The sequence below is a fragment of the Callorhinus ursinus genome, unplaced genomic scaffold (assembly GCF_003265705.2).
Source record: "Callorhinus ursinus isolate GAN/ISIS: 27379988/994484 unplaced genomic scaffold, GSC_fseal_2.0 scaffold59, whole genome shotgun sequence".
Lineage (NCBI taxonomy): Eukaryota > Metazoa > Chordata > Mammalia > Carnivora > Otariidae > Callorhinus > Callorhinus ursinus.
In genome coordinates, this window is record NW_027397121.1 from 8886320 (window position 1) to 8903033 (window position 16714).

Consider the following 16714-nt stretch of genomic DNA (forward strand, 5'->3'; position numbering starts at 1 on the left):
AGTACTGAAATGGAGGTGGGGGGATTGATGTCTGGAGACAAACCGAAAATGAGATGAGGATTGAAAAATCATCTTTATTACTCTTGGAGTTGGGAGTCTCCAGCTTCTCCTTCCCCCAGCACAATTGCAGCTCCCACCATATCCATCTGGGGCACAGATGAAGCCACAGGTCAGTTACTGGACAGCTCGCAGGCCTCTGGTGGGAGGAGGGAGAAGAGAAGAGGATGGAAAGGAAGGAACTCCAGGGAGAAAAGCAAGGTTGGTGGTAATGGGGTGGAGGAGAATGCATTCCCGCTTTTCCTCGCATCAAAGAAGGGGTCCCTGAGGCCCTTTTCCCTATGTGTCTAAACCCCTGCCCCTTTTATCCACTGCAAACTCAAGAAACCTCTCTTTTGAGTAGCCCAGAGCCCATCCTGGCTCCCTCAGGTGACACCACACCTCTTGGCCACATCCTTCTGGTGCCATCACAGCCTATGACACAAATGGAGGTGTCAGCACAGCCACTCTAATGATGTCAGCCTTTGACCATGCCCTCCAGTGCCATCACTTGAGTCCCTTTCAGCCGGCACCTGCAGAAGACTTGGTGAGTCCTAGTCCTCTTTTGTGGGACTTTACCCCCTCACCTTGATTCCTGGGAGTCCGTAAGAAGGCCTTGAAATCCAGGCAGGAGGTCAGGGACTGGAATTCCTCCACGCACTTCTCAGGAGGGTGTGGTGAGCGATCTGGAAGAGCAGGGCAGGGCCAGGCCCATCAAAGTCCCAGTTTCTCAGTACCTCCCTGGTGAGGACCTCATGGAAGCAGCACCCAGCCCTTCCTGGGATGATATCATAGGGCCCAGGGTGAGAGGCTCTCCTGCTCTTCTGTTGTTTCTCTCCAACCCTTCCTGCCTGGCATCCCCACTCACTGTAGAGGAGGAAGCGCTGGTAACCCTGGCCTGACTCTTTCAGCATGATTCCACCTGGGCATGAGCTGGAGAAGAGCTTGGTCTTCATGTCAGGGCGGCCTGTTGGGGCAGGTATTTGCGGGGGAGAGTGTGTGAGGACAGAGATGCAAAACCAAGCAAGCCCAGGGGACTTGGGGAGGGTGAGGGCTGGAGAGAACCTACCTTCAGTTCTGAGATCTGTGCTCCCCTCAGTCAGGTGGTAGATCCATTTCCGGGGCACACAGAGCCCATTTTTCCTACAGAAGTGGTGGCAAGGACGAAAGACTGAGTGACACCCCAGCCACACAGTACCAGCCTCTATTCCATCTTATTTCTCTTTGAAGCCTGGGTCCCCTTGGGTTTCAGGCTACCAAGGGACAGGTGGTTAGGCCCATCTCTCTTCAGAGGGAAACTAATAGAACTGTTGAACTCAGTGGGCCAAAAATAGTGGATATCCCAAAGAGCCTAGCTCTTTGTGGGTGGGTGCTCATATTTTGGGCAGAGACTGCACCTCCTGGTGCCTCTGCCTCCTCACCACTCACATGCGGATGGTAGCACGAAGCTGGAGCTTCATGGGCGCAGAGCCTGTAGCCATGTTGAAGACAATGTTGTCCACAGGGTCAAAAGTCACCAACTCCTCCTTGGTGGGAGCTGCCCCTGCGATAAAGTACCACCTGCCCAGGTGTGGCTCTGGGAACTGCAGAGAACGAGAGGATCAGAAGAGGGTGGGTCCCCACTACAGGGTCCATTCAACCTCTTCATCACCACTCTTAAGATGGCAGGACTTAGCAGTGGAGTGGCAGCTGCTTTTTTCCAATGAAGGGTTGGGTTATGACAGGAAGTCATTAAGCGACTTTTCCTTTGTAGCCCCCTCAATCAACCTGAGTAACCACCCACCTCCCAATTCTACCATGTCTCCGCATTGATGGCCACAGTACTAAATTTTTTTTTTTTTACTTGTTCTTGCATTCATTATGTTAATACACCCTTTTTCCCTTCCTTTCCCAGCGTGGCTTCTGGTCATCCAAGGCCACCCACCCAACTCCCTCAGAGGCCCCACCATCAGCTTCTCCCATTCTCAGTCCATACCTCTTTCCCATCCACTCCCTGAGTTGTCAGCTGACTGTACTCAGGGCACTGGTAGATGGCGTTAAGGAGAATACCACAGAGGTAGAGCAGAGCTGCCCATATTTGGTGGACCATCTTCAGGCAGGAGGGAGCTGGTGCTCTTCGTGAAGTGGCTGGTGCCTTAACTGCTCTTTCTCCCCCTGCTAGTTATTCAGTCCACTCTGCTTCCAGCCCCCTTGCCTCGACCCTTGACCCTTTCACCTGCTAATGAGTAACTTCAACCTTGTTTTCCAACCCAAGCCTGGATTACCTACAGTGTTTGGGCCTTCCTCCCCCTCTTCTAGATGCCATCACTCCATAATATACCCTGGCATGTCCAGGGTCTCAGAAATTATGAGAGCTGAGCCCTCTAGGTAGAAGCCTGTGGTCTTTCAACCCATATCTGTGCTGGATATCTGCTCTGTTGCACAGCACTGAAGAGAGGTGAACTGATTCTTTTCATTCATACACCCAGCAAACTGTTGTGAGTCCCAGCTGTTTGCCCAGCTAAGCCCTAGAGACATAAAAATGAATGACAGTCGCTGGCCTTGAGAGCAGTAAAAAAAAAAAAAAAAAAAAAAAAAAAAAACTAGTTGTGTAAACAAAACAAATCCTTGCAGTACACAGCCTGGTAAGTTCTTTAGGACAGGCCCCCAGGCGCTGGGGCCTGGTGAATGGGAGGCCTTCTCGCTGAAATTTGTAATTAGGGAAACAATCTGAACACCCCTGAGAAAAGTTCACTGACAACGAGCTCATTCACTCAACATTTATTACCAGAAGGAAGAGGTTGTATCAGTAAAGGTTAGAGGATACTGGTGTTAGGCAGAGTGCAAACCCTAACTCCACTATTTGTTAGATCTTGAACAATTTTATTAATCTCTATGCCTGTTTTTTTTCACTTGTAAAATGATCAAATCATCAGTCTCATAGGATTAAAAGAGATAAAGCACATAAAGCCCTTAGCAAAGGCCTGCACGTGGTTAAGTCCAAAGTAAATATTCACTATAATTAATGTTTGTAAAGGCACTTATTACAGTTTCAAGTGGGCTATAGGTTCTCAAATAATAGTCCGGAAAGAATTGTCAAGAGGCACTCATTGGATAGTGCCAAGTGGGTGGAGCAATTAATGCAATGAGAGATGGGGCTTCCTTCATAGATTATGTATAAACCACAGACTGCCAAAAAATTTCTGAGAGGTGAGGCTTGCTATGGGTTTGCGACTTAGTTAAAAGAACCAAGTTTGGGTGATGGGTATATGAGGGCCCCTTATAACATTTGGGGGTAATGTTTGCCATTTTTTTTAAAATAGATTTTGACAGAGAGAGACACAGCGAGAGAGGGAACACAAGCAGGGGGAGGGGGAGTGGGAGAGGGAGAAGCAGGCTCCCCGCCAAGCAGGGAGCCCGATGCGGGGCTCGGTCCTGGGATCATGACCCCAGCCGAAGGCAGACGCTTAACGACTGAGCCACCCAGGCGCCCCTGTTTGCCATTTTTTGAATAATAAAAAGCAAATATATATAAAATACAACAATTTATAGGGGCAGTAAAGTAGAAGTGCTTGACCCGGGGTCTGGTAGGCCTGGACTTGTCAGTTCTGCCACTTACTTTCGCCTAAGTGTACTTCCCTATAAAATGGATGTAATAACTATCTCAGGTGTTGAAAGGCTTTTAAATGGGGCAGTACGCAAAACCCTGAGCAATTTGGCTGGCACAAACCAAGGTGCTCGCTGAACAGGTGTTTAGTAGAACTCTTAACTGAAACAGTACTGGGACCTGGGTAGAAACTACGAATCCCAGAAAGGCTGTGGGCACCGGGGACAGGCAGTCCCGCAGCCACGGGTCTAGGAGAAGTTGCAGCGCCGCGGGGCCAGGGCCTTTGCCCGAGGGCGAGGGCGGGGCGCGACTGCCCAGTCCGCCAGTCGACCCCGGCCAGCGGAAGCCCTGCGGTGGCCCTTTCAATAGCCCAGGATTGGACTCTTGAGCTTCGGTCCAGTCTGACTTCATTCGCTCCCAATTCCCAAACTTGGAGGCGCCCTTTCTGACGAAAGTCCTGAAAAGCAGTAAATCCTTAGTTGCTCCAGAACATGGCGTATCCTCCCGGCCGCACACCGCCGGCAAGGAACATGGCGCCCACACCCCGCCAAACGCCCACCGGGCAGCACCGAGATCAGCCCCAGCGACGCGACGGCACACCCAGGTACCAGGTAGCTCGCGAACCACCTCCAACCGCCTAAAGAAAGGATGACTTCCGGAGACGCCGAAAGAGTAGAGCTGCGAGGGCCAGAGTGAGAAGACAGAATTTTAGGAGGCCAGCACAGTGCCGCCTCAAATTCTCTGCCGGCCAAGACTTTAACACAGATTAATGAGGAACAATCCCCAGTCCCCAAACTCCCAAGAGGCACAAACTGTCCAAAGCCTCTCGAGGTATAGAGTCTCATCTGGTAATTATTTTCAGGCATTTATAGTAGCCACCTCAACCTCCCACGGCTCAAGCGCGTGCACAGAAGTGAACAGCGTTGGGGGGGTGGGGAGGTGCCTAAGAGTGTACGCATGCGTAGTGCAACGCACGCAGGCGCAGTACGGTCCCCCGGGCGACGGCGGTGGCGGCTCCTCGGGGTGCTCGGCTCCCTCCCATCCAGGCCGGCCCCGGCCCGTCTAGCCCCAAGGAACTCACTGTTTGGGGCCGCGAACTTCCTCGTGGTGCCCCACAAGAGTAAAGCTTGGGGGCCTGAGGGGAGCCGGAAGTACCGCCTAGCGATCCCCAAATACTATCGGGGAAACGGAAGTGGCCATCGGTGGCAAGTTGGGGGAGACCGGAAGTGACGGTACCGTGGGGAGCTCGGGGGCGGAGCCCGGGGTGGTGGTATTGGTAGTGGTGGGGTGTGTGTGTGTGTGTGTGTGTGTGTGTGTCTCTGTCTCTGTCTCTGTCTCTGTCTGTCTGTGTCTGGTGTGTGTTCGTTGCGCCGCTCTGCTGGAGCATCGAGGGAAGGCGGAAGAGGGGGGCAGTGAGCTAGCCAGTCTGGCCCCCCGTGAGTGTCCGTCGTTTCGGGTCTGTCGTGACTTAGGCGGGTTCGATGGGCGTGGCGTGGCGCGCGTGCGCGAAACCACTGTCTCCGCAGAGTCTGGCGCGACCCCCGTTCTCGTGTGTTCCCCAGGGTTTGCCGACCTTTGGGGCGTTTGTCGTATCGCGACTGGTGATGACACTGGTCTCCTGTTTCCTACATTCCCGGCTTCCTAGCCTGACTGGCCCTCCCTTACTGTGATTGGCATTGTGGAGCCCCTCCCATCTCCCCGTTCTCTAGCTCCTTGTGCCGTCGATCTCCTTGCCCTTTGTGTTTCTCTCCCCGCGCCCCGGAATCAGAAGGGGGATGGGGGCGGGTGTGAGTGTGTGTGCTTCTGTGGGAGAAACTCTTTAGGTATTAGGGCGGAGACTCAGGCCGGGGAGGCTTCCGGGTATATAAAATCTGCTTTGGGCGACAGCAGGCCTCCTTCCCTCTATTCTTCCTTAGAGAGCTGTCAGCCATGGAGCCCAGTGATAGTACCAGTACCACTACCAGTATGGAGGAGCCTGACAGCCTGGAGGTGCTGGTGAAGACCTTGGACTCTCAGACTCGGACCTTTATTGTGGGGGCCCAGGTGAGACCCCAGCACTTCTGGAAGACACCCATTAATTCTTCCTCTTACAGGCCCCTTATTCTGAGAGAAGAGCCTGATTTTTTTTGGTCCTTGAATCTTTTTTCATTGGTTCCTTTGTTCATATTTTAGACAGGACATTTTCTGGTCTTTCTCGTTGAGTAAGAAGGTATGGCTTCGGTTGAATGAGGCAGATTTTGTTCTGCCTTTTTCCACCTTGATAGAATTCAGTGCAGAGGGAAATGTGGAGGAAGGAGGAATCTGTATGCCATTATCATGAGCGAACCCCAGCCCAAAGGGACAGACATGGATTGTGCCTTTGGGAAGGGAAACAGAACAGAGATCCAAAACTCGAGTCTTAAAAATAAAAATTAATCAGATCTGTATTATGTTTTTAAAGGCTAGAAATCAGAGCCTGTAGCGCAGGTAGGTCCCTAGCAGACTGTTGAGTGGAATTAACTAGTATCTGTGGCATAATTTGAATCTTTTGATTTTAATGCCATAGACACAGCTGTCTGTACCATTAGTTCCTGTGGTACTTGGAGACAGAATTATGAGGGGTTGGTTCATAGCTTTTAAAACGTATACAAAAAACTGGGCTTTTGTGACTAGACGTACATAAACAATCTGGTACTTCCCAAGACTCACTTGTCCAGTTAGGAAAGTGTTATTTTCTTTCTTCGCCGTTAAGCCTTCCTTAGCTTGACTTTCCACTCTCCCTTCCTGTCGTTGCTTTTATCTTTGAGATTGCAGAGTTGTATCATTTTGTGTTTGGGGAGGGGTCACTGGTATCTGTAGACACACATTCCTTTGGGATTCAGGGGGAGAAGGGAATGCCAATTAGCTTTTCTGTGTCTCAGCCACATAATTTTTTTCTGGGCACATAACTTGAAGTTTGTTAACACTTACTGATTGTTTGTCTTGACAGGGGTAAACAGGTTTTGGTTTGGGGCTTTGTACAATAATTACCTCACAAGACAAATGGGTAGTGATGTTATGATTGGGTGGTTTTTACCCCTCACTCCCAAAAGTCAGTTGTCGCCCTTCCATCCTTCCCCTTTTCCTACATTCGCTGATAGTTCTTGGTCTCTCTTTGCTTGTAGATGAATGTAAAGGAGTTTAAAGAGCACATTGCTGCTTCTGTCAGTATTCCCTCTGAGAAACAGCGGCTCATTTATCAGGGACGAGTTCTGCAGGATGATAAGAAGCTCCAGGAATACAGTAAGTTTGGGGGAGGCAGTTCAGAGGTTGAGGGATGAGCTGAGGCTTTGGGCTTACTTGATCGTATAATGCTTTGGTGTGTATCTTTTTTTCCTGCAGATGTTGGGGGAAAGGTTATTCACCTGGTGGAGCGGGCTCCTCCTCAGACACAGCTCCCTTCTGGGGCATCTTCTGGGATAGGGTCTGCCTCAGCCACCCATGGTGGAGGACCCCCACCTGGTACTCGGGGCCCTGGGGCCTCTGTTCATGACCGGAATGCCAACAGCTATGTCATGGTTGGAACCTTCAACCTTCCTGTAAGCTTGTGTTCCACATAGGCCAGTTTTTGTGGGGAAGGGTGGTTTGGTTGTGGTAATAGCAGAGAGCTCATAAAGACAGATGTTTCGGTCTTTAGATTGGGTTTCCAGGTCCCTGAGGTCTGATATGGCCTCAGTCTTTGAGAAAAAGGGTGGGGCTCCAGAAAATGAGTTGGAGGTGTGGGGGCCTTAGGTATTTGGCTTCTCCCAGAGCAACTTCCCTTACCCTTTTCCCAGAGTGACGGCTCTGCTGTGGATGTTCACATCAACATGGAACAGGCCCCGATTCAGGTATCACGGGCCTGGGAGGGTCAGGGAAGGGGATCTGGGAGAAGGAGGCCATGAGGTGGGGGGGCGGGGGGGGCTGGCTGAGGAGCCAGCTGGGACCTGATTCAGTGGGTGGTAGAGTTCATGGCTTCATCTCAGACATATCCTCATTTTATGTTTTTTTATCATATAGAGTGAGCCCCGAGTACGGCTGGTGATGGCTCAGCACATGATCAGGGATATACAGACCTTACTATCCCGGATGGAGGTCAGTGGGCAGGGCTGGCTAGGGTCTGTTTATCTTTTCATTCTTCCTTACCATTCTATGTCTGCCTGGCAGCGAAGGCATGACTGGCCATATCAGCCAGATCCTTCCTGCCTAATCTGGTCTCTTCTCTGCAATCTTCACTCTTTGGGGCAGAAAAAATGTCTTTGTCGGGCTTTCTTGTCCCTGCCAGTCCTCTGGGTGCCTGGTATCTGGGAAGTTTGTTGCCGACTTACCAGATAACTTTTTTTTTAAAAGATTTTATTTATTTATTTAATTGACGGAAGAGAGACAGCGAGAGAGGGAACACAAGCAGGGGGAGTGGGAGAGGGAGAAGCAGGCTTCCCGTGGAGCAGGGAGCCTGATGCGGGGCTCGATCCCACAACCCTGGGATCATGACCTGAGCTGAAGGCAGATGCTTAACCACTGAGCCACCCAGGCGCCCTGTGCTTTTTTAGTTTCTTAGTTACCGTCTGATGCTGAGATGTCCCAGTTCCGTTAGTTTGCGTTGTGACTGTAGCATGTGATGTTTTTTATCCTTCTAGCGGTGGTTTAGGGAACCATCATTTCTTTATTGTGTTCGTAACTCTCAAGCATCACAGGTTATTTATTATGCATCTTGTTTAAGTGCAGTGCTGGTTGCTGGGGAGTCAGAGAGACAGGTGCAAGGCCCTGCCTTCAGGAGCCTAGTTAGAGCTCCTTCTCCACTCGTTCTCCGTTGACCTGAGTAATCTGCAGCAGTCTCATCCTGCCTTTGGTATCCTGAATCTCTCCCCTTCAGTGTCGAGGGGGACCCCAAGCACAGCATAGTCAGCCGCCCGCACAGACGCCGACTGTGGCCCCGGAGCCTGTCGCCTTGAGCTCTCAAACATCAGAACCAGTCGAAAGCGAAGTGCCTCCTCGGGAGCCCATGGAGGCGGAAGAAGTGGAGGAGCGTGTCCCAGCCCAGAGCCCAGAACTCACCCCTTCTGGCCCAGCCCCTGTTGGCCCAACACCTGCCCCAGAGACAAATGCGCCCAAGTGAGAACCCGAGGGACGCTTTGGGAGGGGGGTGAGGGATCCTCAGTGAAGTATGAGAGCCGGGAAGGGGACGATGGGAGAAGGGGCCCGCTGGGCATTCTTACCTGTAGGGTTAGCCTGGTGGGGCAGAGAGAGGCTCTGGACCAGCCGAACGAGGTTAGGGCCGGCAATGGAGCCGGAAGCACTGCTGTCCCTGGGGCAAGGAAATCCAAGTGGTGGTTCCTGAGCACAATCCAGACTCTCTTCCCCGAGTTCACATGGGCGGCGTTTCTTCCTTCAGCGTTCGTTCCCTGCCATCATAGGGATGGGGTTGTGTGGCGGGGAAGGTGGAAACAGATGTTTTCTTCTCCTTGTCTTCTCGTGGGTGCAGATGAAGGATGGATGTTCTGCTGGTCCCAGGAGGGATTGGGCCAGGTGTCTGGGGAGCTGCGGAGAGACAGGGCATTGTAGTCTAGGTCAGCTGGGAGGCTGGGGATCTGAGGAGAGCCTCCGCTCACTGCCTCTTGGGGTCGCCCACAGCCATCCTTCACCTGCGGAGTACGTCGAAGTGCTCCAGGAGCTCCAGCGGCTGGAGAGCCGCCTTCAGCCCTTCCTGCAGCGCTACTACGAGGTTCTGGGTGCCGCTGCCACCACGGACTACAATAACAACGTGAGTGCCACCCGCCCCCTCACCCCCGGCGTGTCCCACAGAGAGCGGGCTGGAATGCAGCTAGCTAACCCTCCCCGCCCCCCAAAAATGACATTGTCTGCAATGGAATGAGTTCTCTGTAGACTTGTCTACTGTTTCTCTTTGTCGATCTCTTGAGTGAGTCGTTCAGGGAGCTTACATAGAGTGAGGGAAAAGAGTGGATGATGACGTGCTGATTTTCTGGGGCCTGTTGTGGTAGGGAACTTTGTACATATGTGCAGTGGAAATTATTTGCCCAGACTGGGCCTACCCGGAAGCTTCCCAGGCTACGCTTAAAGGTGTAGAGAGTACGGTGTTCTTCAGGGCTGTTACTGCTTTTGTTACCGAGGTTCATTCCAGCCTAATAGGTGTTTGCCTTTCTGTGCTCGGCCCCGGCGGGGGGGGGGGACAGCAAGAGGGCCGTGAAGAGGACCAGCGCTTGATCAACTTGGTGGGGGAGAGTCTGCGGCTGCTGGGCAACACCTTCGTGGCCCTGTCTGACCTGCGCTGCAATCTGGCCTGTGCGCCCCCGCGACACCTGCACGTGGTTCGGCCCATGTCGCACTACACCACCCCCATGGTGCTTCAGCAGGCAGCCATCCCCATCCAGGTGGGTCGGGGGAGCCTGGAGGGCCAGACACGCGGGGCTGTTGGTGGAACGACCCAGAGTAGCTATCGGGCTTGAAGCGAGAAGGGGTGGGCTTTGGGAATACAAAGGGTTGGAGAATGGGGAGGCTGAAGGAGTTTGTCTTGGGGTGCCCTGGGTTAGGCTCTTGTTTTCCTCACTCCTGCCTCCTCTATCTCCTCCAGATCAACGTGGGAACCACTGTGACCATGACGGGGAATGGGACTCGGCCCCCCCCGGCTGCCAGTGCGGAGGCAGCTCCCCCTGGTCCTGGGCAGGCCTCGTCCCTGGCTCCCACTTCTACCACTGTCGACTCCTCAACCGAGGGGGTTCCCCCGCCAGGGCCGGCTCCCCCCCCGACCACCAGCCACCCGAGGGTCATCCGGATTTCCCACCAGAGTGTGGAACCCGTGGTCATGATGCACATGAACATCCAAGGTGAGTTAGGGCCAGTCGTCGGTAGAGCAGAGGTGCACGACGCGGGAGGTGGGGTGGGCGTGGAGGTGTGAGAGCGAGGGTGGAGGGGGAGAAGCCAGGGCCGGCTGCCAGAGGAGAGGAACCAGGGCAGAAGCTATAGTCGGCCCGTGTGGGGAGGGACGGGAGGGACTGCTTGTCCCTGCAGATTGACGTGCGTGGCGAAGGGAGTGCCTCCTCCCTGTCCAGATGGAAGGAAAAGCCGGCTTTCTGGGGGGGGGAGTAGCGCCCTGAAGGATGCTGGTCTCAGGAGGATACAGTTAGGCCTTGGCCCCGCCTGCCTCAGGGCCACTCTTTCTGTCTCCCTGCCCAGATTCTGGCACACAGCCCGGTGGAGTTCCGAGTGCTCCCACTGGCCCCCTAGGACCCCCTGGTCATGGCCAGACCCTGGGTAAGAGTGAGGGCATATCAGAGCAGGCTGAGCTCTGGGTAGACAAGGGGTAGGGCCGAGTGGGTGGGTTGAAGGGGGTCCAGGTTCAAGGTTACATCAGACCCGCCCCCCAGGCTCCACCCTCATCCAGCTGCCCTCCCTGCCCCCTGAGTTCATGCACGCCGTCGCCCACCAGATCACTCACCAGGCCATGGTGGCAGCTGTTGCCTCCGCGGCCGCAGGTAATGACCCGGGAGGGGAAGCTTGGGAGGTGGGGCACGGTCCATGGTGGTGGGTGCCGTTGGCTGGCGGGCTGGGGCCCAGCCCTCAGCCCTCCTCGGTCTCTCCCCCACTGCTACCCACAGGACAGCAGGTGCCAGGCTTCCCGACAGCTCCCACCCGGGTGGTGATTGCCAGGCCCACCCCTCCACAGGCTCGGCCTTCCCATCCTGGGGGGCCCCCCGTCTCGGGTACTCTAGTGAGTAAGGGTGGAGGAGTTCTGGTGGGGGAGAGTCTGCGGAGAGGGTCCCGTGGTGGGGAGTGGACAGGGCAGGACTGAAAGCCTCCCCTGTCTCGGTTCAGCAGGGCACCGGGCTGGGTACCAATGCCTCTTTGGCCCAGATGGTGAGCGGCCTTGTGGGGCAGCTTCTGATGCAGCCCGTTCTCGTGGGTGAGTCCTTGCTCCCTCCCACCTCCCACTGCAGGGAGGGCCACAGCCCTGGAGGCCGATGCTCCTCTCTTCACGGCCGCTCCCCGGTTCTGTGCATGGGTCCTTTGTCCTTGCTTTCCTGGCGGGGAGAGCGGGATGGAAATGCTGGGGCATCTCGTTTTTCCTTAGAGTTCACCTTGTCTCTTTCTGTCTGTCCAGCTCAGGGGACCCCAGGAATGGCTCCACCTGCGGCCCCCGCCACTGCTTCAGCTAGTGCCGGGACCACCAACACTGCTACCACAGCTGGCCCTGCCCCCGGGGGGCCTGCCCAGCCTCCGCCCCCTCAGCCCTCCGCAGCTGACCTGCAGTTCTCGCAGCTCCTGGGGAGCCTGCTGGGTCCTGCAGGGCCCGGGGCTGGGGGGCCCGGCGTGGCTTCTCCTACCATCACAGTGGCGATGCCTGGCGTCCCCGCCTTCCTGCAGGGCATGACTGACTTTCTGCAGGTGGGTGGCTGGATTGCTCTTCAGCTTCAGCCTCCCTTTCCTTGGGCCCAGCCAGGCGCTGGTGTCTCGTTGCTATGATCTCTCTGCTGGGTTCCAGCGTCCGGGGGCCTAGCGGTGGGAGGGGGCCCCAGGGCTTCACTGACACCCCAGCCCCGCCCCCACGGTTTTGGAGAAGAGGAAGATGAGGCTGTGAAGGCAGAGTAGCCCGCATTGCTGCTTTCTGACCTCACCCGTTCAGAGGGAGACGGGCTGGCGCTCTCCATCTTCAGGCTCCTTCTGGTTTGTGCCTTTCTGGTGTCTTGTCCCCGCTCTCAGCTTGTCTTCCATGGTGTGTTCCTTCTCTGTCTGCTAGGCGACACAGACGGCGCCTCCGCCCCCTCCGCCGCCCCCGCCCCCGGCCCCGGCCCCCGAGCAGCAGACCATGCCCCCACCGGGGTCCCCTTCTGCTGGCGCAGGGAGCCCTGGAGGCCTGGGTCTTGAGAGCCTATCGCCGGAGTTTTTTACCTCCGTGGTGCAGGGTGTGCTGAACTCCCTGCTGGGCTCCCTGGGGGCCCGGGCCGGCAGCAGCGAGAGTATCGCCGCTTTCATCCAGCGCCTCAGTGGGTCCAGCAACATCTTTGAGCCTGGGGCTGATGGGGCGCTCGGTGAGCGAGTCGGGGAACGGGGCCGGGGGGGGCGATGGCCTCTATTGGGGGTGTTGCCGAGGCAGAATGAGGCCGACGGGCTGGTGGTGGGCGGGCAGGCCAGGTGGTGAAGGCCACTGCTGACTTCGGCCCCTGTTCCTAGGATTCTTTGGGGCCCTGCTCTCTCTTCTGTGCCAGAACTTTTCCATGGTGGACGTGGTGATGCTCCTTCACGGCCATTTTCAGCCCCTGCAGCGGCTCCAGCCCCAGCTGCGATCCTTTTTCCACCAGCACTACCTGGGTGGCCAAGAGCCCACACCTGGCAACATACGGGTAAGTGAAGACCCTGGGTCTCAGAGCGCTCCTGCCTAGCTTCCGTTTCTTCTTCCTGACTCTGTTTATCTGTCAGCTAAAGTCACGATGGCTCCAGCCCGAGCCCTGGACTTACTGGAGGTGGAGGGGAGGGCAGTTGTCTCAAGGGCTGGGGCCTGGGCCTGAACTTGTGCTGCTTCCCCCTAGACGGCAACCCACACGTTGATCACGGGCCTGGAAGAATACGTGCGGGAGAGTTTTGTGAGTAACCTTCCCCGTTCTTTGTGTCCCGGCTGTGGTCGGGGTGGCTGCCGTTCTCCTGCGTTCTCGATCCTAGTCCCGCAGGGTTCCTGAGTTGGGGGTCTTTGCGTGTCTTGTTTTTCAGTCTCTGGTGCAGGTTCAGCCCGGCGTGGACATCATCCGGACAAACCTGGAGTTTCTCCAAGAGCAGTTCAACAGCATCGCTGCCCACGTGCTGCACTGCACAGGTCAGGGGCGGGCCCGCAGGGCCGCAGGTGTCGGGGGGTGTTAGAGGTGCAGGGCTGCCGGGTGCCAGTGTCCCCTCCTCACGTCTTGTCCACAGACAGTGGATTTGGGGCCCGTTTGCTGGAGTTGTGTAACCAGGGCCTGTTTGAATGCCTGGCCCTCAACCTGCACTGCTTGGGGGGACAGCAAATGGAACTTGCCGCAGTCATCAATGGCCGAATTGTAAGCACCACCCAGCCCAGCCCTCCGATCTCCAGCCTTTTGTTTTCTTAGGGTTCCATGCTCTCTGCTATCCTGCGGTTCTTGTTTTGCTTTGCTTCTCCAAACTGCCAGCCTTTACTCTTTGATACCTTTCAAGAGCTGGTTGAGGATGTTGTGTTCCAAGGCTGCTTTTTGTCCTCAGCGTCGCATGTCTCGCGGGGTGAACCCATCCTTGGTGAGCTGGCTGACCACCATGATGGGACTGAGGCTTCAGGTGGTTCTGGAGCACATGCCCGTGGGCCCTGACGCCATCCTCAGATATGTCCGCAGGGTCGGTGACCCCCCTCAGGTAAGGGCCCCGACGGGCTCTGGGGTCCGGCGACTTGGGGGAGCTGGACAGGGACGCCTGAGAGGGCCTTTTGTGTTCTCCTTCTCTGTGCAATTTCGTAGCCACTTCCTGAGGAGCCGATGGAAGTTCAGGGCTCAGAGAGGACTTCCCCTGAGCCTCAGGTACCAGGGAGAGGTCGAGGGGCCAGACAACGGGGAGCGGAGGGCTGCGGGCAGGAGGGCTGGAGGCTGGGGCTGCCGGAGCCTGCATCTTCCCCGCTGTCTCACTCCCAGCGGGAGAATGCTTCCCCGGCCCCGGGCACGACGGCAGAAGAGGCCATGTCCCGAGGGCCACCTCCTGCTCCCGAGGGCGGCGGCTCCCGGGACGAACAGGACGGAGCTTCCGCGGAGACCGAGCCTTGGGCAGCCGCAGTGCCCCCAGTGAGTGTCGGGAGGTGAGCTGGGGGCCAAGGGCAGCCGGAAGTTGTTCCGGTTCCTCATCATCTCGTCCGTCCCCAGGAGTGGGTCCCGATTATCCAGCAGGACATTCAGAGCCAGCGGAAGGTGAAGCCGCAGCCCCCCCTGAGCGACGCCTACCTCAGTGGTATGCCTGCCAAGAGACGTAAGGTTGGTCTGCCTCTTCCCTGAGGAGCTCTTTATGCCCCTTCCCATGCCGTGTTTAGAATCAAACTAGTTAGAGCCGGAAGGAATTCTTCCTACTTTCGTCCTGGGGCTGAGTGGACGAGGAAGCCTTCCTGGGACTCGCCCACAGTGGCGGCAGCACACCTCAGGCTAGCGCGTGCCAGCGCCGCTGTCCTCCCCCAGCCACCTGAGCCCCGGGTGCCCGTGTGGCCAGGGCCCGGTTCCGTGACGGGGGGGCTTCCTCTCGTGGACTAGCTAGCTCTGAGTGCCGGGTGGCGCGGCTCCTCCTGCCCCTCTTGCTTTGAAGAGCAAGTCCAGCACGCGCACATGCCCTCTCACCAGAGCCAGAGCCAACTCGGAAGGCCTTCCTGTGCTCAGAACCACCCGCGGGCTGGTTCCCTCCTCTCCACTAGCCTAGAAACTCAGTGGTTGGCTCCTGGAAAGGGTGAGCTGGGTGGTGGCACTGGATCTGACGTTGATCCCCTTTTCCCTCCCGACCCCCTGTCCCCCAGACGATGCAGGGTGAGGGCCCCCAGCTGCTGCTCTCAGAGGCCGTGAGCCGGGCAGCTAAGGCAGCCGGAGCTCGGCCCCTGACGAGCCCCGAGAGCCTGAGCCGGGACCTGGAGGCACCAGAGGTTCAGGAGAGCTACAGGCAGCAGGTGCCGCCGCCTTGAAGCAGAATAGGGATGGTCTAGTGGGAGGGGTCGGGCTAGGGCCCCTCTTTTCTGATCCCTTCAGAGACAAACTGGTCAGCCTGGGGCTACTACTTGATGTTTTTTAAAAGAGTTTTCTCCCTAGTGGCATCTGGGAAGGCTCCCGACAGTGTGGCTGGTGGGAAGTGCTAGCTCCTAAGGGACGGCCTTGCGTGCTCCCTGGGATCCCAGGGCCTTGGCCAGTGCCCCTCCAACCCGCTTGCGCGCTCTCTCTCTCTCTCTCTCTCTCTCTCTTTCTAGCTCCGGGCTGATATACAAAAGCGACTGCAGGAAGACCCCAACTACAGCCCCCAGCGCTTCCCTAATGCCCACCGGGCCTTTGCTGATGATCCCTAGCTCTTTGCTCTGTGGCCCTCCCTCCGCAGGGGACCATTTTCCCCCATCTTCCTTCACAGTATTTAAGAAATAAAAGTCAGATTTTCCTGGCTCTTTTGTCTGTAAGTTGTCTTTCTTAAGTCGTCGAAGTACTTCAGTCTTCTCTGAGCTTGTTTGAAATGAGTATAGTTCCTAGGAGCCCGGCTGTGTGTTAATCCTCCCCGGCGAGCAGCCGCGCGTTGCCATGTTCGGTTCACGTGGCGCAGCGCTGAAACGAAGCCTGGCAACAGCGATCACGCACATGCATTTTACGTACATGTGAAAGAACGGAGTGCAGAGATGGCTCAAACCTATTTCTAGGCCAGCACAGGACTCTCAAAACTATCCGATAAAAAACCATTTAACTTCCAAGCAGCTGCTGACCCGAATACAGTCTTAGCAGGACTAGCCAAGCTTGACAGCAGTGGCACTCATCTACCGGGTTCGACGGGCCTCCTCCTGTTCATGTGCTTGAATGTGGAGTCCACAAAACCGCTTTCAAGGCCCTCAAGTTTGTAGCCAGGACCCAAAAGGAGAGGAGGCTGCGAATTCCTTGCTACTCCCTCGGAGAGATGCAGTTGCAGTCCCCTCCCCGGGTGCTAGCTTAGCGCTGGACCAACAGAACTTGGCTGAAGACCTGCTAAGGCCAGGCCATATACTTCAGAGCTTCCACCAGGACCTCTCGGGACACTAACTCAGGGATTTAAGAGGCCTGATGACTCTGCTATCTTGCTGGACAGGCCAGAGACACTGCTTGACAATCCAGTGGGGTGCTACCTTCTAGAGGTACCACCAAAAGCCTCAGACCCATCGGACCAGCCTGGTGTCGGCTCCAGACTGGTAGCCAACAGACCTCACTCACCGGAGGCCAGCTCTAGCTCCCAGTCCCTAAGACTTCAATATACAATTGAATGGTCAAATTTTGAGGCAGCTTGTTAGAACAGATCACCGGGGTAAGCAAATTCCCTAAAACCACTACAGATCCCCGGGTACTGTACTGCTACAAGAGATTGCACACAACCAACCCGTCCCCAGAA

General features: G+C 56.0%; 2 protein-coding genes across 27 annotated transcripts; one reads left to right on the forward strand and one right to left on the reverse strand.

The window, feature by feature from the left end:
* Positions 1-54: 54 nt before the first annotated feature.
* APOM (apolipoprotein M) lies at positions 55-4836 on the reverse strand. 2 transcript variants are annotated; one of them, XM_025862566.2, is made up of 6 exons: positions 4704-4836; positions 1465-1619; positions 1106-1179; positions 905-1003; positions 624-722; positions 55-196 (listed from the first exon to the last, which is right to left on the reverse strand). In XM_025862566.2, exons 2-6 carry the CDS (start codon positions 1515-1517, stop codon positions 171-173), a joined length of 351 nt encoding a protein of 116 aa, XP_025718351.1. In that variant the 5' UTR covers positions 1518-1619; positions 4704-4836; the 3' UTR covers positions 55-170. The 2 variants fall into 2 exon arrangements, with proteins under 2 accessions (XP_025718351.1, XP_025718350.1); XM_025862565.2 differs by lacking the exon at positions 4704-4836 and adding an exon at positions 2012-2517.
* On the forward strand, positions 4715-15750 carry BAG6 (BAG cochaperone 6). Of its 25 annotated transcripts, none has more exons than XM_073884796.1 (26): positions 4715-4854; positions 5539-5665; positions 6766-6883; positions 6983-7179; positions 7417-7470; positions 7640-7714; positions 8493-8731; positions 9251-9380; positions 9811-10008; positions 10209-10461; positions 10784-10888; positions 11002-11109; positions 11233-11345; positions 11450-11537; positions 11736-12019; positions 12372-12663; positions 12806-12975; positions 13162-13215; positions 13340-13442; positions 13538-13662; positions 13844-13990; positions 14092-14151; positions 14263-14409; positions 14488-14595; positions 15123-15269; positions 15564-15750. In XM_073884796.1, the coding sequence occupies exons 2-26, from the start codon at positions 5552-5554 to the stop codon at positions 15657-15659; spliced, it is 3525 nt and encodes a 1174-aa protein (XP_073740897.1). In that variant the 5' UTR covers positions 4715-4854; positions 5539-5551; the 3' UTR covers positions 15660-15750. The 25 variants fall into 25 exon arrangements, with proteins under 25 accessions (XP_073740897.1, XP_073740900.1, XP_025718331.2 ...); XM_073884799.1 differs by having other exon boundaries at positions 11453-11537; XM_025862546.2 differs by having other exon boundaries at positions 10811-10888.
* The last annotated feature ends 964 nt before the right edge of the window (positions 15751-16714 follow it).